This window comes from Haliotis rubra, unplaced genomic scaffold (genome assembly GCF_003918875.1).
Source record: "Haliotis rubra isolate DU_JTF1 unplaced genomic scaffold, ASM391887v1 Scf40, whole genome shotgun sequence".
NCBI classification, from domain to species: Eukaryota; Metazoa; Mollusca; class Gastropoda; order Lepetellida; family Haliotidae; genus Haliotis; species Haliotis rubra.
The window spans coordinates 1497125-1524171 of NW_025767080.1; the positions used below are offsets into that span (position 1 = coordinate 1497125).

General features: G+C 41.4%; 1 protein-coding gene across 1 annotated transcript in view; it reads left to right on the forward strand.

The window, feature by feature from the left end:
* Positions 1-27047, forward strand: part of LOC124287440 (unc-112-related protein-like) — a 103234-nt gene that overhangs the window by 69435 nt on the left and 6752 nt on the right. The window contains exons 3-8 of the mRNA XM_046723991.1: positions 2948-3162; positions 4641-4852; positions 8246-8348; positions 23587-23694; positions 23904-24082; positions 24557-24681. Coding sequence (XP_046579947.1) covers positions 2948-3162; positions 4641-4852; positions 8246-8348; positions 23587-23694; positions 23904-24082; positions 24557-24681 — 942 coding nt within the window. The remainder of the gene's footprint in view (positions 1-2947; positions 3163-4640; positions 4853-8245; positions 8349-23586; positions 23695-23903; positions 24083-24556; positions 24682-27047) is intronic.

Consider the following 27047-nt stretch of genomic DNA (forward strand, 5'->3'; position numbering starts at 1 on the left):
TTGAACCACTACCAGTGTATCTAGTTGAACCACTACCAGTGTATCTAGTTGAACCACTACCAGTGTATCTAGTTGAACCACTACCTGTGTATCTAGTTGAACCACTACCAGTGTATCTAGTTGAACCACTACCAGTGTATCTAGTTGAACCACTACCAGTGTATCAAGTTGAACCACTACCTGTGTATCTAGTTGAACCACTACCAATGTATCAAGTTGAACCACTACCGGTTTATCTAGTTGAACCACTACCAGTGTATCTAGTTGAACCACTTCAGGTGTATCTAGTTGAACCACTACCAATGTATCTAGTTGAACCACTACCTGTGTATCTAGTTGAACCACTACCAGAGTATCAAGTTGAACCACTACCAGTGTATCAAGTTGAACCACTACCAGTGTATCTAGTTGAACCACTACCAGTGTATCTAGTTGAACCACTACAGGTGTATCAAGTTCAACCACTACAGGTGTATCTAGTTGAACCACTACCAATGTATCAAGTTGAACCACTACCTGTGTATCTAGTTGAACCACTACCTGTGTATCTAGTTGAACCACTACCTGTGTATCTAGTTGAATCACTACCAATGTATCTAGTTGAACCACTACCTGTGTATCTAGTTGAACCACTACCAGTGTATCTAGTTGAACCACTACAGGTGTATCTAGTTGAACCACTACCTGTGTATCTAGTTGAACCATTACCTGTGTATCTAGTTGAACCACTACCTGTGTATCTAGTTGAACCACTACCAATGTATCAAGTTGAACTACTACCAGTGTATCAAGTTGAACCACTACTGGTGTATCAAGTTGAACCACTACAGGTGTATCTAGTTGAACCACTACCAATGTATCTAGTTGAACCACTACAGGTGTATCTAGTTGAACCACTACCAATGTATCTAGTTGAACCACTACCAGTGTATCAAATTGAACCACTACCAATGTATCAAGTTGAACTACTACCAATGTATCTAGTTGAACCACTACCAATGTATCTAGTTGAACCACTACAGGTGTATCTAGTTGAACCACTACCGGTGTATCTAGTTGTCAAGTTCCACTACCAATGTATCTAGTTGAACCAATACCAATGTATCTAGTTGAACCACTACAGGTGTATCAAGTTGAACCACTACAGGTGTATCTGGCTGAACCACTACTGGTGTATCTAGTTGAACCACTACCGGTGTATCTAGTTGAACCACTACCAATGTATCTAGTTGAACCACTACAGGTGTATCTAGCTGAACCACTACCAATGTATCTAGTTGAACCACTACAGGTGTATCAAGTTGAACCACTACCAATGTATCAAGTTGAACTACTACCAATGTATCTAGTTGAACCACTACCAATGTATCCAGTTGAACCACTACAGGTGTATCAAGTTGAACCACTACAGGTGTATCTAGTTGAACCACTACCGGTGTATCTAGTTGTCAAGTTCCACTACCAATGTATCTAGTTGAACCACTACCAATGTATCTATGTATCTAGTTGAACCACTACCACCAGGTGTATCAAGTTGAACCACTACAGGTGTATCTGGCTGAACCACTACTGGTGTATCTAGTTGAACCACTACCAGTGTATCAAGTTGAACCACTACCAATGTATCAAGTTGAACTACTACCAATGTATCTAGTTGAACCACTACCAATGTATCCAGTTGAACCACTACAGGTGTATCAAGTTGAACCACTACAGGTGTATCTAGTTGAACCACTACCGGTGTATCTAGTTGTCAAGTTCCACTACCAATGTATCTAGTTGAACCACTACCAATGTATCTAGTTGAACCACTACCGGTGTATCAAGTTGAACCACTACAGGTGTATCTGGCTGAACCACTACTGGTGTATCTAGTTGAACCACTACCAGTGTATCAAGTTGAACCACTACCAATGTATCTAGTTGAACCACTACCTGTGTATCAAGTTGAACCACTACCAGTGTATCTAGTTGAACCACTACCAATGTATCTAGTTGAACCACTACCTATGTATCTAGTTGAACCACTACCAGTGTATCTAGTTGAACCACTACCGGTGTATCTAGTTGTCAAGTTCCACTACCAATGTATCTAGTTGAACCACTACCAATGTATCTAGTTGAACCACTACCGGTGTATCAAGTTGAACCACTACAGGTGTATCAAGTTGAACCACTACAGGTGTATCTAGTTGAACCACTACTGGTGTATCTAGTTGAACCACTACCGGTGTATCAAGTTGAACCACTACCGGTGTATCTAGTTGTCAAGTTCCACTACCAATGTATCTAGTTGAACCACTACCAATGTATCTAGTTGAACCACTACCTGTGTATCTAGTTGAACCACTACCAGAGTATCTAGTTGAACCACTACAGGTGTATCAAGTTGAACAACTACCAGTGTATCTAGTTGAACCACTACCAATGTATCTAGTTGAACCACTACCTATGTATCTAGTTGAACCACTACCAGTGTATCTAGTTGAACCACTACAGGTGTATCTAGTTGAACCACTACCGGTGTATCTAGTTGTCAAGTTCCACTACCAATGTATCTAGTTGAACCACTACCAATGTATCTAGTTGAACCACTACCAGTGTATCTAGTTGAACCACTACCTGTGTATCTAGTTGAACCACTACCGGTGTATCTAGTTGTCAAGTTCCACTACCAATGTATCTAGTTGAACCACTACAGGTTTATCTAGTTGAACCACTACCTGTGTATCAAGTTGAACCACTACCAGTGTATCTAGTTGAACCACTACCTATGTATCTAGTTGAACCACTACCTGTGTATCTAGTTGAACCACTACAGGTGTATCTAGTTGAACCACTACCAATGTATCTAGTTGAACCACTACCAATGTATCAAGTTGAACCACTACAGGTGTATCTGGCTGAACAACTACAGGTGTTACCCTCCCTCCTCCCTCTGTTACAGGTATCCGCCACCCAGAAGAAGTGTCTCTCATGGTCCGTATGGACAAGGATGACCTCAAGCGCGTAGTCAAGGAGGCAGTCCGGAAAAAGAAACATGGAGAATCTAATGTATCTGGAACACTCAGTGCTAACGGAACTCTCCAGTCTTCATCAGGAAGCCTGGATGGGAAACTCAGCCCCTACCCCAGTCGGAGTCCCATGGGACCATCACCCTCGGTACATACATTATAAGGGATCTTAGCCATATATATATATATTGCAATTTGTTACAATGTCAGCCCCACCCTAGTTGAATATTGGATACACTTTTTTGGGGGATAGATCAAATTACCCTTACACCAGTATATGATGTTTGTTAACTTTATGTGATGTTGCATTTGAAAAAAATGCCACATAATATTTAAGCTATATGACAGAGGCCTATATATTTGAGCTATATGACAGAGGCCTGTATATATTTGAGCTATATGACAGAGGCCTGTATATATTTGAGCTATATGACAGAGGCCTGTATATATTTGAGCTATATGACAGAGGCCTGTATATATTTGAGCTATATGACAGTGGCCTGTATATATTTGAGCTATATGACAGTGGCCTGTAAATATTTGAGCTATATGACAGAGGCCTGTAAATATTTGAGCTATATGTCAGTGGCCTGTATATATTTGAGCTATATGACAGAGGCCTGTATATATTTGAGCTATATGACAGTTGCCTGTATATATTTGGGTTATATGACAGTGGCCTGTATATATTTGAGCTATATGACAGTGGCCTGTATATATTTGAGCTATATGACAGTGGCCTGTAAATATTTGAGCTATATGACAGTGGCCTGTATATATTTGAGCTATATGACAGTGGCCTGTATATATTTGAGCTATATGACAGTGGCCTGTAAATATTTGAGCTATGTGACAGTGGCCTGTAAATATTTGAGCTATATGTCAGTGGCCTGTATATATTTGAGCTATATGACAGTGGCCTGTATATATTTGAGAATGGACCAGACAATCCAGTGATGGATATTGTTTGTAAGTGTCAACACTGTGGGTTTGGCAACACTGTGAATGTAGTCACCATGTGTGACTACCTGGTTGGTTTTGTCACCTGTGACAATCAGGAAGGGTTGCTGGGGACCTACTGTAACCTAGATACACTACTGGTTGGCATTATATGAATCAGTGTAGTATCACTGCAATATTTGGTGTCTGTACTTCTAGTCAGTATTATAGTTATTCAGAATCTACCTGTTTGAGAACCATTGAAGCCTTGTCATGAACAAGTATTCATGGTGTCATGATGAGGTTTATGTCATGCACTGTTGTCTTTTCCTGGTAATGTTCAAGGGTCTGAATCTACAGTCTTTCTTACTATGAATTATTAAGATTCTTGAAGTTTGGATCTCTAGTTTCCATGTTTTTGTGCTAATCTGCAGTTTAAGAGATAAAAGTAAAATGTCAAAGTCAATTTTCAGTCTGAAATGTAGACTTGCAAATAATGATGATGGATTATTCTGCTGTAGTCCTTTGATCTTGGGATCTCATTATTTCTGGAGCTTGTAGAATATGGCTTAGGACGAGGATCCCTCAACTTCCATGGTCTCTGCTGAGTTCATGCTGGTGACTGTGGGGAACTATCCAATGATGATGATGACAGTGTTGTTAATGATAATGATGATGATGTTGCAGAATACCCTGATCCGCAGCCCCCACAGTATGTCGTCGATGTCCCCGTACAGTACGTTTAACGGAACTATGTCCCCGGGGTCCATGTACAGCCTCTCCTTTGAGGGTATGATGGAGTCGTCACTGGCCAACAGTCCCCCAGTCGCGGCCAAGGAGGCCTTCCAGTACTTGTACAGACCAAAGAACTTCACAGAAAAAGCGAGGATTAACTGCGCGTAAGATTCACACATTTATTGAAAACTCACCAATAATGTAAATTTTTTGAAGAATGTGTAAAAATGGTTTTATTAAGATGGTATAACACAAGTATAACTCACGCTGATTATATACATTCTGTTTATCAAACCTGAAATATTCAAGTTCCTTCCTGATCGGGATGATATGTAAAGTAAACTATGTCTATAATGAACACGCTTATAATGATAAAACAAATTGTTTTCGCTTTTTTCTTGTCCTGGTTACTTGCTGTATGTTTTAGTTGAAATGTGTAGGACAAACTACAGTTAAAACAATCTCTTTGAGTTCATAATAAGTGCAGCTACTGTACAATAAATCTGACAGACTGATAGATATGAAATAGTTTTAGAGTGAGTGAGTGAGTTTAGTTTTATGCCGCTCTCAGCAATATTCCAGCTATATGTGCGGCGGTGTGTAAATAATCGATTCTGGACCAGACAATCCAGTGATCAACAGCGTGCATATGAGCATTGATCTGCGCAATGGGGAACCTATGACATGTGTCAACCAAGTCAGAGAGCCTGACCACCCGATCCCGTTAGTTGCCTCTTTCAACAAGCATGGGTTGCTGAAGATCAATATTCTAACCCGGACCTCCACGGGTTAATAGTTTAGAGGGGAGGTAAATGTTTAAAGATGGAATTCATCAAAAGATACGACTTGCCAACGATGGACTGATCCAAATGCACAAAGCACGGTGGTGGTGCTAAACAGTTTTCTAGATATTCTCAATCAGTCTTTGATCTAAAGAGCAGCTCCTGAACACCGATACTCTTGAGATTATTACTACTGGTTGAATTGTTTGTGTGGATATTTCACAAACTATCCCTGTTCAGTTGTTCTCATTTACTGAAATAATGGCCCCACCTCCCATGCAGAGAATTATCAGTAACTGCCCATCTGGAAGTTGTTCAGTCATTAGACACACAAGCATGTGTGTAAAGTGAGCAGGTACCTCACATGGGTGCACTGGAGCATCCGCTCGCACATAGGGAATAATGTACAGGGGCTTACAGCCCTGGAACTAACAGAGCCAAGTCATGTGTTAAATGCCAAATCTGAATAAAAGCTAACACTTTTAAAGTCATTGTCATTGATATTTAAACGCTTGCAAATTATTGAAAAATTGAAATCTTAGTATGAGAATACAACTTGTACCTCCAGACAAACCACAGGTAGCCATGAAATGCTTTAAAAGAAAGTTGACTAATCATGTTGCTTGCAGATTGAAATCTGTTAATTGCATTCCATTCCTTGAGAGTGCAGGAAATCTGTCTGAAAGCCAAAACACCCTGGTCATTCTGCGGAATCACCTGAGACAATGTGGGACAGTATAGCTCTTGTTTTCATGAGTAGCAGGTAGTCTCATTATTGGGGTTATATTACACTGTGGCTGAAGTTTGGAAAATCTGTCAAACTGATAAGGCTGTTATCTGTAATTTGAATGCAAATTTTGTTGAAAGAATGATATAAACACTGTTTGAAGAGCTGGCTGACTTGGAATTTAAGTCTGTGATAACCAGAGCCATGAAGCTGATAACTGATAAGTTTGTTTACGGGAATCAAGAGAGGTAAAAGTCATTAAACCCTGTTTATACATTCCTGATTAGCCTTGTACCATAATGGCTGAACCAAATTTGCCGTTTCTTGTTTTAATTATTCTTGACGTTCTGGTTACTGGGTGTATTTAATTAATTTCAGTGTTCATGGATAATGTCTGGCTGTCGTATAATTATAAAAACCATTGAACATACAGATATTGGTTAACTTGTTGCTTGGTTGTTGCTGCAGTGGTCCACCTATATGACATAGGCGTGATAATGATTGAGTGTGGAACCCACAAACCAGTGGTCCACCTGTATGACATAAGCGTGATAATGATTGAGTGTGGAACCCACAAAGCAGTGGTCCACCTATATGACATAGGTGTGATAATGATTGAGTGTGGAACCCACAAAGCAGTGGTCCACCTATATGACATAGGCGTGATAATGATTGAGTGTGGAACCCACAAACCAGTGGTCCACCTATATGACATAGGTGTGATGATGATTGAGTGTGGAACCCACAAAGCAGTGGTCCACCTATATGACATAGGCGTGATAATGATTGAGTGTGGAACCCACAAAGCAGTGGTCCACCTATATGACATAGGTGTGATAATGATTGAGTGTGGAACCCACAAAGCAGTGGTCCACCTATATGACATAGGTGTGATAATGATTGAGTGTGGAACCCACAAAGCAGTGGTCCACCTATATGACATAGGCGTGATAATGATTGAGTGTGGAACCCACAAAGCAGTGGTCCACCTATATGACATAGGCGTGATGACGATTGAGTGTGGAACCCACAAAGCAGTGGTCCACCCATATGACATAGGCGTGATAATGATGAGGTGTGGAACCCACAAACCAGTGGTCCACCTATATGACATAGGCGTGATAATGATTGAGTGTGGAACCCACAAAGCAGGGGTCCACCTATATGACATAGGTGTGATAATGATTGAGTGTGGAACCCACAAAGCAGTGGTCCACCTATATGACATAGGCGTGATAATGATTGAGTGTGGAACCCACAAAGCAGTGGTCCACCTATATGACATAGGCGTGATAATGATTGAGTGTGGAACCCACAAAGCAGTGGTCCACCTGTATGACATAGGCGTGATAATGATTGAGTGTGGAACCCACAAAGCAGTGGTCCACCTATATGACATAGGCGTGATGATGATTGAGTGTGGAACCCACAAAGCAGTGGTCCACCTATATGACATAGGTGTGATAATGATTGAGTGTGGAACCCACAAAGCAGTGGTCCACCTATATGACATAGGTGTGATAATGATTGAGTGTGGAACCCACAAAGCAGTGGTCCACCTATATGACATAGGCGTGATAATGATTGAGTGTGGAACCCACAAAGCAGTGGTCCACCTATATGACATAGGCGTGATAATGATTGAGTGTGGAACCCACAAACCAGTGGTCCACCTGTATGACATAGGTGTGATGATGATTGAGTGTGGAACCCACAAAGCAGTGGTCCACCTATATGACATAGGCGTGATGATGATTGAGTGTGGAAGCCACAAACCAGTGGTCGATGTTGTGAGCAAGGACCCATGACGTAAGACATGATGAAATGCAACCAAACAAGTCTCCAATCTCGGGTACTTGATATATTAGGTCACTTGCTACAAGAAGGGTATATAGGTGACTTTTTAAAAGAGGGTTGGTTGTCGGGGACCTGTTCTTATAGTAATCCCAACGAAGGTTCCTTGTTTTAATTGGTTTATTGCATTCATTGCTTGTTTCTAAATTGCCCAAGTTTTTGAATGTTAGTATGTTGTTTGTGGCCCATTGCAGATGGCTGGACTCTTCCCGGTCACTGATGGAGCAGGGCGTGAGGGAGAACGACTACATCCTGTTCAAGTTCAAGTACTACTCCTTCTACGACCTCAGTCCTAAGGTAAGAATATCTCTGAGGTCTGTCAGCAGCAGACTCCAGTCAGATACTCAAGGCTCCACACACACTCCCAATATACATTCAAGACACAGATGACAGTCACAGGCGCTAGACATATGTCAGTCATAGACACCAGACACAGATGACAGTCACAGGCTCTAGACATATGTCAGTCATAGACACCAGACACATATGACAGTCACAGGCGCTAGACATATGTCAGTCATAGACACCAGACACAGATGACAGTCACAGGCGCTAGACATATGTCAGTCATAGACACCAGACACAGATGACAGTCACAGTTGCTAGACATATGTCAGTCATAGACACCAGACACAGATGACAGTCACAGGCGCTAGGCATATGTCAGTCATAGACACCAGACACATATGACAGTCACAGGGGCTAGACATTTGTCAGTCATAGACACCAGACACATATGACAGTCACAGGCGCTAGACATATGTCAGTCATAGACACCAGACACAGATGACAGTCACAGGCGCTAGACATATGTCAGTCATAGACACCAGACACAGATGACAGTCACAGGCGCTAGACATATGTCAGGCATAGACACCAGACACAGATGACAGTCACAGGCGCTAGACATATGTCAGTCATAGACACCAGACACAGATGACAGTCACAGGGCTAGACATATGTCAGTCATAGACACCAGACACAGATGACAGTCACAGGCACTAGACATATGTCAGTCTTAGAAACCAGACACAGATGACAGTCACAGGCGCTAGACATATGTCAGTCATAGACACCAGACACAGATGACAGTCACAGGCGCTAGACATATGTCAGTCATAGACACCAGACACAGATGACAGTCACAGGCGCTAGACATATGTCAGTCTTAGACACCAGACACAGATGACAGTCACAGGCGCTAGACATATGTCAGTCTTAGACATCAGACACAGATGACAGTCACAGGCGCTAGACATATGTCAGTCATAGACACCAGACACATAGGACAGTCACAGGCACTAAACATATGTCAGGCATAGACACCAGACAGAGATGACAGTCACAGGCGCTAGACATATGTCAGTCATAGACACCAGACACAGATGACAGTCACAGGCGCTAGACATATGTCAGTCATAGACACCAGACACATATGACAGTCACAGGCGCTAGACATATGTCAGTCATAGACTCCAGACAGAGATGACAGTCACAGATTACCGATACAGACACACTCACATACAAGCTGAACACAGCCTATAGAAAAAGACTCGGGACACAGATGCAGTTTCAAGACGACACAGACTCTGAATACATGCTCCAGACATAGTTGCAATACTAAACCAGACATAAACTTCAGACATGGTGAAACAAAAACAGATGTTTTCATCCTGCATAAACATTAACAAGACAGATACTGGCTACAAGCTTCATTGTTCACATGACATGCAACATGTGACTTCATACACCAACCAGGGATGACAGACATTGTAGCCTACTAGTTATATGGCCCACAAGATGGTCATTTAAGTACATGGTGTTACATTTGGGTTACATGTGGTTAGAGCGTCCGCCCGGAGAGCGGAAGGTCGCTGGTTCGATCCCCAACCGCGTCATACCAAAAAACATTAAAATATGGTACTTGTTGGTCCCTGCCTGGCGCTCGGCATTAATGGGTACAACAAGGACTGGTTGGCTCGGAGTCAGTATAATGTGTCTGAGTGGGGTATCAAATGCTTCACTGCGGCAAGGTATCTCAGTGGGCTAACACTATAAAACCAGCTTCAGTCTGGGCTAGTACAAACACATACACATGCATGCACGTCGTCATATGAGCGAAATATTCTCAAGCACGATGTTAAACCAAATTTCACCTCACCTCACCCTAACCTTGATCGTAGCCAATGTGTTATAAGAATGGGCTTGAGAAGTTTGTAGGGCTACAAACGTTTGGAGAATAGCTAGCCAGACCTTTCTAAACTAAACCCTACCCTAACATGTGTAAGCTGATGTGTCTGGCAACAATAGCCAATAACAGGCCCATCAAGAGGACTGTAGCTAGTGTCCACCTTTGCCAAATGAGTGTGAAGCTAATGGTGTCTGTACACTGCCAAGATTAAACCTTGTCACGGTGGCAGTGGCCTTAATAGGCCACAGTGTGATTGTGATGGGCCATAATACTTACCTGAAACTCATAATACTTACCTGAAACTCATAATGCTTACGTAAACTCAGATATTGGGATTTTCAAATTACATAGAAGGAAATCCAAGTATTCAAGGAACAATCAGTGAGTTTCTGTGAAACCTGAACTGTACAGAGAAATACAGTAGTGTAGTCTTTGTGGTGGTAAACAAGGGTGGGAGGTTACTGTGCAATTACTTGCTACCTGTGCGTGAGAGCTGTAGTGTTACCAGATACAAAGGGCACCTTCTCTAGAATATGTTATGTCTCTATTTTGTGAATGTCGCAGAGAAACATAGCACCAGTACTCCAACTGATCAGTGCAGTATGAGAACGGGAAACTACAGATACAAACTTCCAGGCTGTTCTGAATTCCTTCATCGCAAGTCCTACTTCTTTGAGTTTATGGTGATGGATCCAGGTGTTTTCTTTATGCTAAGTTTTGCAAGGTCCTATTTGTCCATTATGATCCATTATTGAGGGCTCACTTTGTTGATAATGATCCATTATCCAAGGTTCTAATGTTTAGTATTATCCATTATCCAATTGTTCCGTATTATCCATTATCCAAGGTTCTAATGTTTAGTATTATCCATTATCCAATTGTTCCGTATTATCCATTATCCAAGGTTCTAATGTTTAGTATTATCCATTATCCAATTGTTCAGTATTATCCATTATCCAAGGTTCTAATGTTTAGTATTATCCATTATTCTAGGTACCAGTTCCGTATTATCCATTATCCAAGGTTCCAATTATTCTGTATTATCCATTATCCAAGGTTCCAGTTTACTATTATCCAATTGTTCAGTATTATACATTATTCAAGGTTCCAATTGTTCCATATTATCCATTCTCCAAGGTTCCAGTTGATTGATATTATCCATTATCTAAGTTCCAGTTTTTCCGTATTATCTAAGGTTCCAGTTGTTTGGTATTATCCATTATCCAAGGTTCTAGTTGTTCAGTATTATTCATATCCAAGGTTTGAGTTGTTCAGTATTATCCATTATCCAATGTTTCAGGCTGTGAATGTTAACTGATTCCCATGTGACCCCCTCTGTGTAGCCTGGGTACTTGGACAGTAATTTGTTGGCTGACTTTGTTTAGACAATTTCAAATTCTTCTAGCTAGATTTAGTGTACACGAAAAGCAAACTTTTTAAACACTGATTCTCTTTATCAGCACATAACATTCTTTCCATGACACCTCTAAGGATATTGAATCGAAAAAATATTAACAACCTTCCGTAACATTGAGATAAACTGTGTCATCCTAAGTAAGGAATACTTACATTGTACATTGTTTTTAGACTACCAGATAAGATGTACCTAGCACTTAAAGAGTTAAGCACTCACTTTGTAATCTTGAAGAAGCTGAAGTAGGGGACAGAGAGTCAGAAGTAAGAGTATGGGGAGTCAGAAGTAGAGACAGGTGGGGAATCAGGAGTGGTAAGCTGGGGAGCCAGAAGTGGGGTGCTGAGGAAGTCAGAAGTGGGGTGCTGGGGAGCCAGAAGTTGGGTGCTGAGGAAGTCAGAAGTGGGATGCTGGGGAGCCAGAAGTGGGGTGCTGAGGAGCCAGAAGTGGGATGCTGGGGAGCCAGAAGTAGGGTGCCGAGGAAGTCAGAAGTGGGGTGCTGGGAAAGTCAGAAGTGGGGTGCTGGGAAAGTCAGAAGTAGGGTGCTGAGGAAGTCAGAAGTGGGGTGCTGGGGAGCCAGAAGTGGGGTGCTGAGGAGCCAGAAGTGGGGTGCTGGGAAAGTCAGAAGTGGGATGCTGGGGAGCCAGAAGTGGGATGCTGAGGAAGTCAGAAGTGGGGTGCTGGGGAGCCAGAAGTGGGGTGCTGAGGAGCCAGAAGTGGGGTGCTGGGGAAGTCAGAAGTGGGATGCTGGGGAGCCAGAAGTGGAGTGCTGAGGAAGTCAGAAGTGGGGTGCTGGGGAGCCAGAAGTGGGGTGCTGAGGAGCCAGAAGTGGGATGCTGGGGAGCCAGAAGTAGGGTGCCGAGGAAGTCAGAAGTGGGGTGCTGGGAAAGTCAGAAGTGGGGTGCTGGGAAAGTCAGAAGTAGGGTGCTGAGGAAGTCAGAAGTGGGGTGCTGGGAAAGTCAGAAGTGGGGTGCTGGGAAAGTCAGAAGTGGGGTGCTGGGGAGGTCAGAAGTGGGATGCTGAGGAAGTCAGAAGTGGGGTGCTGGGAAAGTCAGAAGTGGGGTGCTGGGGAAGTCAGAAGTGGGATGCTGGGGAGCCAGAAGTGGGATGCTGGGAAAGTTAGAAGTGGGATGCTGGGAAAGTCAGAAGTGGGATGCTGGGGAGCCAGAAGTGGGATGCTGGGAAAGTCAGAAGTGGGATGCTGGGGAAGTCAGAAGTGGGATGCTGGGGAAGTCAGAAGTGGGATGCTGGGGAGCCAGAAGTGGGATGCTGGGGAAGTCAGAAGTGGGATGCTGGGAAAGTCAGAAGTGGGATGCTGGGGAGCCAGAAGTCAGAAGTGGGATGCTGGGGAGCCAGAAGTGGGATGCTGGGGAGCCAGAAGTGGGATGCGGGGATGCTGGGGAAGTCAGAAGTGGGATGCTGGGAAAGTCAGAAGTGGGATGCTGGGAAAGTCAGAAGTGGGATACTGGGAAAGTCAGAAGTGGGATGCTCGGGAGCCAGAAGTGGGATGCTGGGGAGCCAGAAGTGGGATGCTGGGAAAGTCAGAAGTGGGATACTGGGGAGCCAGAAGTGGGATGCTGGGAAAGTCAGAAGTGGGGTGCTGACTTCCTGTCAGAAGTGCGGAACTGGGTGAGCCAGAAGTGGGAGCTGGGGGAGACAGAAGTGGGATGCTGGGAGAGTCAGAAGTGTGGAGCTGGGGGGAGTCAGAAGTGGAAGCCTGGGGGAGTCAGAAAGGGGATGCTGGGGGAGTCAGAAGTGGGGTCCAGGGACAGTCAGAAGTGGGGTGCAGGGAAAGTCAGAAGTGGGAGCTCGGGGAGTCAGAAGTGGGGTCCAGGGAGAGACAGAAGTGTGGAACTGGGGGAGTCAGAAGTTTTGAACTGGGGGTGTTAGAAGTGGTGAGTTGGGAAAGTCAGAAGTAGGGAGATACAGAGGGAAAGAATTGGGGATGGGGGGTGGCAAGAGTCCAAATGGGAAGGTGGAATCAGAAGACCTTCCTTACATACCAAGTGAAATCTAGATTTGATTACCACTGAATTTCAAGATACAGCAGAAAGAAAGCACTTAAAGAAACATGTATCTCCAAATTTGAAATAGGCGGCTCACAGCAGTGACAAGAAATGTGTTTATGTGTGTTTTGACATGCTTACCCTGCAGATAGCCTATGAGAGATAGCCAAATGTGATTGTAATCCGACCCTCCTGATGAGGCCAGCAGAGAAACATGCTGCTGACTAGGGTAGGGTCTTGTTTCAGGAGGGAGGGGGGTAGGGGAGGTGGAGATATGAAGAATGTTGGTGGGATAAGGGAGAGAGGGGAGGATGGAGAGGGGTTTTGCATGACTGGAGGGTAGTAGTTAGTTTGTTAATGTTTCTCCATTTTGGTACTACAAGATTGAAAACATGCTGTAGCGTTTGTTCAAGCTGGCTTACCATCAGTTTGAGTTATCAACTAATCTTTAGAATACTTTATTTAAAAAGTGTTTTTAAGACTTTGGAATGTAGACTGTTCAAAACATTATTTTGAATAATACTTACATGGTGTTATTTTGGTGTCCGTCCCCATCACTCCAATGTAAGGTCTGACTATACACATTGTAAAGGTCATTCGAAAGCTTCAATACAAGCATTGTGATGGCATGAATCCACCGAACAAATCCAAGAGGTTTTGTTGACTTTGTAATAATAAAGTATTATGTTATGGGGAGGGGTGTAACCTTTTCCTTTTCACTTTGTGTTGATATTGAGTCAAATTACCAAACTGAGATTGCTCTCTGTAGCATTTAGTGGGGATAGAGTTGGCCAGGTGAGATTGCTCTCTGTAGCATTTAGTGGGGATAGAGTTGGCCAGGGTTGTAATGGTAATGTGGCGATCCTTTCTGTCATCTAGTGTTGACAAAACAATGAATGGGACAGTGCTAGATGCAACAGAGATGTTCTTCACCATTATGATGGGAATCTGAGACAGTGCATAGTGAAATGTGGACTCTTTTTCCTTCTTGTGGCCTCTAAGTGTGTTCCTAATCTACCATGTCCTGTAAACTCTCAACTAACTGATTCCAAACATGGGTGCAATGTGTGAAACCATTTATGGTTTTCATTTTGGAATTGGAATTTATAGTTGATTTAAGTTGGATGTTGTATCAGGGATAGAAATACTTTTTATTCTAAGTGTGCCTTAGGGCACCAGACAAATATTTTAGGTGTGCCTTTCAGAAATTGAGTATGCCCACATGTTTTTAGAATAAATGACAATGATGATGATCATTTGAAATTTATTGTTAAATAAAAAAAATGGGTTTATGAGCATTCAAATATGTATGGTATTATTTAATTTGGAAAAAAATAATTGTTTTGGGGATTAAATGACTAAATGTGAGTTATGTCACTGAAAAATCATGCGTGTCAAAGGGGCACCGAAAACATTTTTTTAGCCGTGCCATTTCAATATTTGCCGTGCCATGGCACACTAATATATGGGGTATTTCGAACCCTGTGTATTGAGTTGTATAACACAGATTTGAACTGGATATCAAATTCTTGTCTTCGTTTTATGGTAGACTCTTTCATGTTTCTAAAAGAAATCATTTACTCTAATCATTTAAGGAAATGCAATATATCATGTTTGTATAATAGTCCATCTGTATCCTGCATATAGCCTGTTGTTGTTGAGACATCTTCTCCTACACTCCCACACTGTAGGAGCCACAGCAATGAGAAACTCAGCTTGATATAGGTACCTAAGTGCATGTAGTGGGAGGCCATCTCCTAGACCTGTGGGAGCTTAATCAGCTATTGGTATCTTTCTTAGCCAGCTCATTAAAATTTGATCAAATCGCGAACACAATTTATCCTAATTGGTACGAGGCAGTAGTCAGCTTTAATGATGCAGTGGCCACATGATTCAGATAAAACTGTACATGTAGACTGTACACACATCTCTTATAAACAGTGTACATTTAGACTGGGCCCCAGTCTGTGAGAAAACAGCTTTATTGAAATGTCTTAGTCCAGGACAAACATGACTGGGGTGTTGAAGGATGTTATACAGAGAAACTTATGTGCAAAGCATACAACAGGTCACTCACTCACTCACTCACTCACTCACTCACTCACTCACTCACTCACTCACTCACTCACTCACTCACTCACTCACTCACTCACTCACTCACTCACTCACTCACTCACTCACTCACTCACTCACTCACTCACTCACTCACTCACTCACTCACTCACTCACTCACTCACTCACTCACTCACTCACTCACTCACTCACTCACTCACTCACTCACTCACTCACTCACTCACTCACTCACTCACTCACTCACTCACTCACTCACTCACTCACTCACTCACTCACTCACTCACTCACTCATGGCAATGACATTTGCCAGCAGTTCAGAGGTCACCTACTACACACAGCCTGTTTAGTGTGACATTGATCTCACTGAAACAGGACCCATTTGTGTTGACATTTCAAATTATTGTCATCATAAATGCTGGCCAATCTGTCATATTTAGTATATGACACGCACATATTAACTGTACCATTTCCTGCATGAAGGAGGTCTTTAGAAGTTCAGTATTGTACTTTAACACTGAAGTACTGGGTCAGCACTAGCTGGAAAGAACAAAGAGTTATAAGAGGGGTATATCAATATTATGAACCCTTGGTATACTTTGTTGTGTTAGTGTTAGTTGGACACACTTTATACTTTCAAGGGTGATTAAGATTGCAATACTTTGACAGGAAACATACAGCTAATGTATGACTGAAATGCGACACTTTGTCAGGATTTAATATATTATTTATTAAGGTAAAGATATGAAACTGGATACAACCACACCCCTGCTCCATAACATCGCAAGTGATGGGACAGGCATGTACTTGGGGTGTTTTTTAATAGATAAGATTTCAGAAATTTATGTAAAAACATAATTTTTGCCTCGCTTAAATAATGTCCTTGAGAAAAGAATGTTAAGATATTTGATGTCACTGTTTAAAGGCACTAGTGTGCATATATTGAGCCCTTGCTAAATACTAACGTATACTTTGCTTTATAGGGATAAAGGGTATGTTATTGTCCCCCGCCGCAACGTGGAACGGGGGACTATGTATTCAGTGGCGTCCGTACGTACGTACGTCCCGATTCTTGTTAACGCGATATCTCATGAACTGTTGTACCCAATGTCTTCAAATTTGGTGACAGCCTACATTGGGAGATTATGCAGACACCAGTCGATTTGGGTGACCTTCACCTTATTTTCAAGGTCACCATGACACTTTGACCACTTTTCAAACTGTTGTTAACGCGATATCTCATGAACTGTTGTACCCAATGTCTTCAAAGGTAGGCCTTTTTTCCTTATCCTGACTCATGCTCTTTTTGCTTGTCTTCTTCTTCTTGCGAACATAGTGGAACACTTGTATCTCCCTAATTGAAGCTCCCTTCAATGTAAAATCACTAATTAGTACTCAGCACGAGTTACCTCCCTTCCACAAGCGCGGGAACGAGGGCGCCACCTCCACCCATGTGCCTCACTCTCTCCTTCTTCGCCCAGTGAGCTGGACGTGAGAGCACCTGTGTCTCCCGACACACTATATCCTTTGATTATATTTAGTTAGTTACCTCGTATAGACATCTATAGAGGTTTAGCTAGTATCCTTCAACAATTATATATTGATATTTAGTCGTGTTTCTACTGTTTATTCACGGGGCGCCGTGTTTGTTTCAGTGGATTACGTTGATAAAAATTCTGTTCTGTTGCAGATTACGTTTTTATTCTGCTGCTGATCTGCATTTAATATGCCCTAGTTGTACTCGCCATGTTCATTTTATTCACGTTGCAGTTGCGGTACTAATTTATCCATTTCTGCCTTTAATAAATAATTACTTTGGCGCTTGAGACAGCGCAGCAGATAGAATTGGCGTATGCAGAGTCCAGCCATGACTGATACACCTGAACCCTCGCCAGTCTACTGCTGTTGGTCGACCCGCTCCGTCTGGTGTTCCGCTAGAGTGCTGAGAGGCGTTGGGCGTAGTCCGCCGCCTCAAGAAGCGTCCTGCTTCCCAGACATCCCATCGCCGCAGCGAAGACTAGAGTTTTTCTACTGCATCTCAACGCTGACCTCTGAGGGGAAATCAGCGAAGTCTACTTGAACTTTCTCAGCCGAGATTGTTCCGTCGCCGCAGATTTGGGCCTGTATGATGATCAGCCGATCATCATACCTGATGTACATCAAAGAATGACCCGATGTCGGCAACAGTGATGTCAGCGCAGATCAACATGCAGCCTGATGTACCAACGATGATATTCTATGATCTTCCTGAGGGTCCCGTCGCTACCAACACTCAACGAAGACTTCGCACCCCCAGGGCAGCGTCGACCTCTGAGGGGAAATCAACGAAGTCTACTAGGACTTTCTCAACCGAGATTGTTCCAGCCGCTGAACTGAGCCTCTACGATGATCAGCTGATCATCATCCCCGACGTACGCCACAAGAAGCGACCGGAGACATCTACAGTGACATCAGCAGAGATCGCCATGCAGCCTGATGTCTCTACACTGACGTCAGACGACAGACCATCCCAGATGAACTGTTGCGGCAAATCATGATCATGATGGAGGGCCACCACAGACTGGGAAGCAGCCAGCCCAAGGCCCGAGCCTTCGCGAAGGTTCCAACGCAGACGACACCCCAGAGGCACCCCCATCAGCGTAGCAGCCACGACGAAGCCACCTTCGCGAAGGAAGTCGCAGACCACCTCCACGAAGGACCCAGATGTACAGCCTTCGCGAAGGCCTTCGCGAAGGCGGGATAGATCATCACCTTCCTCGGCTTCATCCCTAGATGCGGACTCAGACCGTCAGACCTCCACGGAAGCCTTCGCGAAGGTCAAATCGCCGTTCCCCAGGACCGGACGAGAGGAAGCCAGCGAAGGCCAGCCGAAGGACACCTGACTACACGAGCTTCGGCGAAGCTATCAACATTCTCCTCACAGGTCTCCGAGAAGGTCAACCCATAGACGCAGTTCACCAACACGATCTCCGCGCCGTTAACCGCGCCGATCTCCTCGTACATCACCACACAAGTCTGCACACAAGTCTACAGTCAGGTCTCCCCGGCGGCCACCCGACATAGAGATAGAAATACACAGTCCACCATCAGAAGAGCATCAACCTCTCATCAGTGATGCTGGGATAGAAAATGATGGAGGCATCATTTTCTCAGAGGCGAGCTGAGATCACGATATTGGATGGTAAACAACCTAGATCTCTCTTCACCTTCCAAGAGTGGCAACTTCGCGCAGACATACCTGATAAAGGAAGACGAGGCAGACGCCATCACCTTACCTCCAATCGACTTCGATTGCTCTGCGGTGCCACAGTATGTTGACACAGCCTACCATAAAGCCATAACAGTTCAAAGCGCCAGAGGCGTATGTTATTGGCATTAATAGATCTAGAACGATCAATGAGATTCTTATCACCAGATTTCGTGACACGACTTCTGAAGATGATAGGATGATCTACTTCGGCTCTACTTATGCAGAACCAGCAAGAACCACACCTGTATGAAGCTAGCGCTCATATATTGATCGGTTTCTAGACACTTCGCTAAGGAAGTCCCAGGCCACCTCGGCGAAGGAGCTACAGCCTCACCAGTTACAAGGACGCCACGGAGGAGTAGCACTTCACCCGACCCACATATTGCTGAGTCGCGTAAAACAATACACTCACTCACTCACTCCTGTTGAACACAGAGGTGGATTCGCATGAAGCAAGCTCATATATAATATATATACTGATCGGGCTCTGACTCAATACCTTCGCGAAGGTCGCGAAGGCTAAGTGGCTCCAAGTCTACCTCACACAGGAAATCTAGATTGGATACCGAGCTTCAGCGAAATCTCGAAGGCCCACCCAGGAATTCTCCTCCAAGGTCTCCATATATTAGCCACTCGTCATATATAGCTACTTCGTCAGTCCGTTCAAGACATCGCATAAGTTGTCTATCAACTGTATGCCATATGCCGCCTATAAGCCTCTGGCGAAGACAATTGCACAGGCTATTTACAACACAGAACGCCGCTATATTAATTAATCAACGACGTTGCATAGATCTTCACAGAAATCAACCTTTCGTTATAGATTGCTAGAATATGCAATCCCGGACTACGATACGATTATCTACATGCGTGACCATTACGCGAGATCTGCAGACAATTCAATATCGAAATTGAACAGCAGCCTTGTTACAGCGAAAGTATAACTCATAATCGCCAAAGTTTCTGAGAAGAAATATGTACAACAAGTTCAGCTTTAATTCTACAATTATGGCGATACATTCATGTATACAGTCTACAAGCTGACAACTTGCAAGTTTATTGTACCTTTATATAAGAAAGTGAATTATATTCAAAACTGAACTTACTTTCACGACAGCCAGGAAAATAACCTACCCAGCATTAATATTACAGAGCGAGGTATTTGGCCGGAGGTTTCGCGTTTACCTTTAACCCTCGAACACCGTGGTCACTTTCGGGTAACCCGGGGAAGCTACGGTGAAGACCGACGATTATGCTAATATCAGCGGCGGCAAGATTTTATACAAGGTTTTTCCTGCTACACCGGTGACATCACAGCGGCGGGTATTCTACAGAATCAAAATGCCTTGTTCTGATTGGACGGCGTTGGACAGCGACCTCCACGAGAGGTCGATCTTAGTTCACAGGTCAACACTTACGTTACAAGTGACAACTATATATCAGTGAGCGAGCAAGCCTCCTTACAGTCCAGTTAATCTGAACCTTCATGATTGGGCTGCTTTCTTCAGGTTATAGACCTCCCCTGTCAAGTTAGGGACGAGGGCGCGGCAGTCAGGCAATTTTACATAAACTTCAGCGAGGACAGACACACTTGGTTGTGCACCTACATCGTCAAGGACTTCGCAGCGAATAACCTAGACAACGGGATACAAGTGGATCTAAATCCACAGCGTCTCAGACTACAGCTGAATTTCATAATCAAGCTACTAACACAACTAGATGGTTAGTAAACCTACTTAAACTTTCTGATTGGAGAATTAAAACGGAAGTTTCACCCTCCAACTTGGGGATCTGAATATAGTGCTCCTACACCTCACAAGTGAGGTTTATGAACACGCCTGGATGACATACTTGGACTTCATGATACGATGATTCTATCACGATGGCCAGCAAGAGCACTGTAAATTTATCTCCACCGAACCAAACAGAAGGGAATAATACAACAGATTATTTCCTCTATCATCAACTTACGCAGAATGAAATATCACGCACTATATCTCCGTTTGGATCAGAACTGTCATACTACGTGCATACAAGACGGATGGACCCAATCCGACCCTCCATGAGCTTTTAATACTCATGATATTAGAAGCTTAACTTCTGCATTGATCTACACAATGTTATTTGAAATAATGGAGGGTTTATTTTCTGGAGATCCGATATGGTGATTGCCAACCATTATCTGAGAGATATCATCACCGAGGGCGTCTCAGGTATCCACCAATTCGATCCCATGGTCCTCGCACAACAGTTGACAGTTCCTCGAGGGAGAAGATAAGTCAATCTTACAGATTTCTACTTATCTTATAACAGTACTAAATAGCTACATGCTATATATAATTTGCTTAAGTTCTTTTTATCATCACAGTACTATGATTATTACATCATACAATATATATAAGTTAACAACTCTACAGAGTTGGTTATTATATATTTACCTTAACTTAATTATATCTTAAGCATAGTACTATACTCAGATTGTAAAAATATATAAGCTAACAAACTCTACAGAGTTTGGGCTATTATATAGGTAGCTTAAGCTTATTCATATCTTAAGCTCAGTACTATGTTTATATCATATAAGTATATTAGCTAACAAACTCTAAAGAGTTTTTGCTATTTGGCTTAAGTCTCATCATATCTTAAGCAATATGGTTACATTATAACATGTATTAGCTAACAAACTCTACGGAGTTTTTTGCTATATGTAACTTAAGCTTATTCATATCTTAAGCGCAGTACTATGTTTATATTATATAGGTATTTTAGCTATCAAAACTCTAAAAGAGTTTTTTGCTATTATATATTTGGCTTAAGTTTCATCATAATTTAAGCTTTATGGTTACATTATAATTTGTATTAGCTAACAAAACTCACGGAGTTTTGCTATATATATATGTAGCTTAAGTTTCCTTCAAATCTTAAGCTCAATACTATGTTTATATCATATAAGTATATTAGCTAACAAACTCTACGGAGTTTTTGCTATTATATATGTAGCTTAAAGTTTCCTTCAAAGCTCAATACTATGTTTATATCATATAAGTATATTAGCTAACAAACTCTACGGAGTTTTGCTATTATATATGTAGCTTAAGGTTCCTTCATAAACTCAATACTAGGTTTATATCATATAAGTATTTTAGCTAACAAACTCTAAAGGTTTTTTTTGCTATTATACAATTAGCTTAAGTTTCATCATATCTTAAGCAGTATGGTTACATTATAAAATGTATTAGCTAACAAAACTCCACGGAGTTTTGCTATTATATATATAGCTTAAGTTTAATTATATCTTAAGCTCAGTACTATGGTTATAACATAAAAGTATATTAGTTAATAAACTCTAAGGAGTTTTTTTGCTATATACATTTAGCTTAAGTCTAATCTTATCTTAAGCTTAGTACTATGGTTACATTATTAATCTATAAGCTAATAAACTCTACAGAGTTTTGGCTATTATATATGTAGCTTAAGTTAATTATATCTTAAGCACAGTACTATACTCATATTGTAAAAATATATTAGCTAACAAACTCTACAGAGTTTTGCTATTATATATGTAGCTAAAGCTTATTCATATCTAAAGCTCAGCATTATATCTATATCATATAAGTATATTAACTAACAAACTCTAAAGAGTTTTGCTATTATATAATTAGCTTAAGTTTAATCATATCTTAAGCTTAGTACTATGTTTATATCTTAAAGTATTTTAGCTAACAAACTCTAAGGAGTTTATACTAGCATATTAACAAGCTTAAGTCTATTAGTCTTAAGCATTGTATTAATGTTATATATACTTTATCATAATAAGTACTTTGTAATAACCTTTATATGGCAGCTGATAAGTTAGCAGCAGGAATTCATCAGTTCAGTGCCTTTATGAAGTTCCCATAGGGTTATTACAATCATCACAGTTCAAATCACTAATTATTAAAATCCAAAGTATTATATATTTCCCACCTCCCTTTCCGTCGGAGTCTACAAGCAAAAAGAGCATGAGTCAGGATAAGGAAAAATATGTAATTTTTAGAGTAAAATTGATATTTTATACTTATCCTGACTCATGAGGTAAGCCCTCCCATCCTCCCCACATAACACTTTGGATTTCCCTGTAAATTCAAATGTTGGGCTCAGTATATGAGGAGAGAGTGAGGCACATGGGTGGAGGTGGCGCCCTCGTTCCCGAGCTTGTGGAAGGGAGGTAACTCGTGCTGAGTACTAATTAGTGATTTTACATTGAAGGGAGCTTCAATTAGGGAGATACAAGTGTTCCACTATGTTCGCAAGAAGAAGAAGACAAGCAAAAAGAGCATGAGTCAGGATAAGTATAAAATATCAATTTTACTCTAAAAATTACATATTTAGTGACAGCCTACATTGGGTGATTACGCAGACACCAGTTTATTTTGCCATATCAGTGGCAAACACTTGTTTAACCTGTTTTGAAACGTTTTCATAGAAGTTCATTTATTAATATTTGATGGGATGACACAGTCTCTCTCTCTCTCTCTCGTCATTATCACTGTTACTTGCTGCTGTCTGGTGTTTGGTAATGATGCCATCTGTGTCACCCTGCCCAAACTGTTGTGTTGTTGTTTCAGTACGATGCAATCCGTATCAACCAGGTGTATGAGCAGGCCAAGTGGGCGCTGATGGCCGAGGAGATTGAGTGTACAGAGGAAGAAATGATGATGTTTGCTGCTCTACAGGTAATCATCTGACCTCTTTATCAGCATCCTTCGGTCTCGCTTGAAGCGAAGGAATGAGTACAGTTAATCTTGGACATGTTTGCTAAATATGAAAGGCAAGACTAAAGCAGCATGGATCTTCTATGATTGAAAGCTCTAATACAGATAAAATCAAGCCAGAATTCAAAGGCACCAATTCAGACGTTACCTGTACTGTCCTCTGTTCACAGTTCCAGATTCAGCGGCAGTCGGGTCTGCCCCAGCCGGACATCGAGACAATGAACAATGAGGAGGATGACATTGACGCTGCTCTCAAAGACCTCCAGGAATCTCTGGAAGGAACCTCTGTGTCCAACGCCGGTGATATCACACATATACCAGAACTTGGAGACTATGTCAAGTTCCTAAAGTGAGTACAAACTATGAAGTATAGCACAATAAAGAATATCGCTTGTTAGTTCACTGATAGCACATCTTTTATTGCAAAAAAAAAAACAGTAGAGAGAGGTACTTGATATATACTTGCAGTAATGAATTTTTATTATTTTTTTCACTATTTTATTTAAGTAACACAGACATACCATGAACAAATTTGAATTTAAACACACAAGTTCAAAACGTAATTATACTGTCTTGATTCAGCAAATTTGTGTGTATGACATTGCCAGTGATTATGACGAGATTTTTATGTTACTTTCTGGTACAGCTACTGAAGGTGTTGTTGAAGAAAGAGCATAATTTTTCAAATCACTGCAAATATGACATTGTATTTTAATATCAGAAAATTATTTCAGTGAAGCCACTGATCATTGGAATTCAACCCATGTTGTCCAAAACCATTGAAAATGTACCCTTGTTAACTCACTCATTGTTTTTCTTCAAGGCCGAAGAGAATAACGCTAAAAAGTTACAAGCGATACTGGGCGACATTCAAAGACACACATATTGTGTTCTACCGAAGCCAAGAAGAAAGCAACGGCCCTCCAGTCATGAGGATAAATGTCAGAGGTGAGCAGTGTCTGCAAACAGTCAATGTGCGTTACCTGCGGCAGCCATGTTATGTCAGGACGCGATGTTTATAGAACAAAATGACCACGCCTACTTCATCGACACATTTTTTACGTCAGATCAAGCTGGACAATATTAGCCTGAAGATGTGGGTTAAATGATTACTTACATGAAAGAGCCCGCAATTCTGTCACTGGGCTGGACCATCTGTGTGGTAGGCGTGAGAGGCTGTTTATGTGGAGGTAGTAGGCAGGGAAATAGTGTTAGTGATGTGTTGTCTCCTGAGGCAGGGAGAGAGGTAAATGTCAGCCATGGAGGGGAGAACATGGTGGTAGGATAAAGAGAAACAGCTGGAGATGGTGTCATGGAAACATGTATGAAAGCAGAGGGATATTGTGTGTGGAGACGGTATAAACATGCAGTGGGGACTCGGCTTTCAGTAGATAGCTGGAACAAGTGCTCAAGTGATACTTGTTTTTGATTCAAGTGGAAAATAGCGAGAAAAAGTTGAACCAAATTAGATAGATGAAAATAAGAAATGTTTTGTGGAATGATGAGTCGATAAAGGAAATGTTTTGTGGAATGATGAGTTGATAAAGGAAATGTTTTGTGCAATGATGAGCTGATAAAGGATATATTTTGTGGAATGATGAGTCGATAAAGGAAATGTTTTGTGCAATGATGAGCTGATAAAGGATATATTTTGTGCAATGATGAGCTGATAAAGGATATATTTTGTGGAATGATGAGTCGATAAAGGAAATGTTTTGTGCAATGATGAGCTGATAAAGGATATATTTTGTGGAATGATGAGTCGATAAAGGAAATGTTTTGTGCAATGATGAGCTGATAAAGGATATATTTTGTGGAATGATGAGTCGATAAAGGAAATGTTTTGTGCAATGATGAGCTGATAAAGGATATATTTTGTGCAATGATGAGCTGATAAAGGATATATTTTGTGGAATGATGAGCCAATAAAGGAAATGTTTTGTGGAATGATGAGCCGATAAAGGAAATGTTTTGTGGAATGATGAGTTGATAAAGGAAATGTTTTGTGGAATGATGAGTTGATAAAGGAAATGTTTTGTGGAATGATGAGTTGATAAAGGAAATGTTTTGTGGAATGATGAGCTGATAAAGGATATATTTTGTGGAATGATGAGCCGATAAAGGAAATGTTTTGTGGAATGATGAGTTGATAAAGGATATATTTTGTGGAATGATGAGTCGATAAAGGAAATGTTTTGTGGAATGATGAGTCGATAAAGGAAATGTTTTGTGGAATGATGAGTTGATAAAGGATATATTTTGTGGAATGATGAGTCGATAAAGGAAATGTTTTGTGGAATGATGAGTCGATAAAGGAAATGTTTTGTGCAATGATGAGCTGATAAAGGATATATTTTGTGCAATGATGAGCTGATAAAGGATATATTTTGTGGAATGATGAGTTGATAAAGGAAATGTTTTGTGCAATGATGAGCTGATAAAGGATATATTTTGTGGAATGATGAGTTGATAAAGGAAATGTTTTGTGCAATGATGAGCTGATAAAGGATATATTTTGTGGAATGATGAGTCGATAAAGGAAATGTTTTGTGCAATGATGAGCTGATAAAGGATATATTTTGTGCAATGATGAGCTGATAAAGGATATATTTTGTGGAATGATGAGCCGATAAAGGAAATGTTTTGTGGAATGATGAGCCGATAAAGGAAATGTTTTGTGGAATGATGAGTTGATAAAGGAAATGTTTTGTGGAATGATGAGTCGATAAAGGAAATGTTTTGTGGAATGATGAGTTGATAAAGGAAATGTTTTGTGGAATGATGAGTCGATAAAGGAAATGTTTTGTGGAATGATGAGTTGATAAAGGAAATGTTTTGTGGAATGATGAGTTGATAAAGGAAATGTTTTGTGGAATGATGAGTTGATAAAGGAAATGTTTTGTGGAATGATGAGCCGATAAAGGAAGTGGAATGATGAGCCGATAAAGGAAATGTTTTGTGGAATGATGAGCCGATAAAGGAAATGTTTTGTGGAATGATGAGTTGATAAAGGATATATTTTGTGGAATGATGAGTCGATAAAGGAAATGTTTTGTGGAATGATGAGTCGATAAAGGAAATGTTTTGTGGAATGATGAGTTGATAAATTATATATTTTGTGGAATGATGAGTCGATAAAGGAAATGTTTTGTGGAATGATGAGTTGATAAAGGAAATGTTTTGTGGAATGATGAGCCGATAAAGGAAATGTTTTGTGGAATGATGAGCCGATAAAGGAAATGTTTTGTGGAATGATGAGTTGATAAAGGAAATGTTTTGTGGAATGATGAGTTGATAAAGGAAATGTTTTGTGG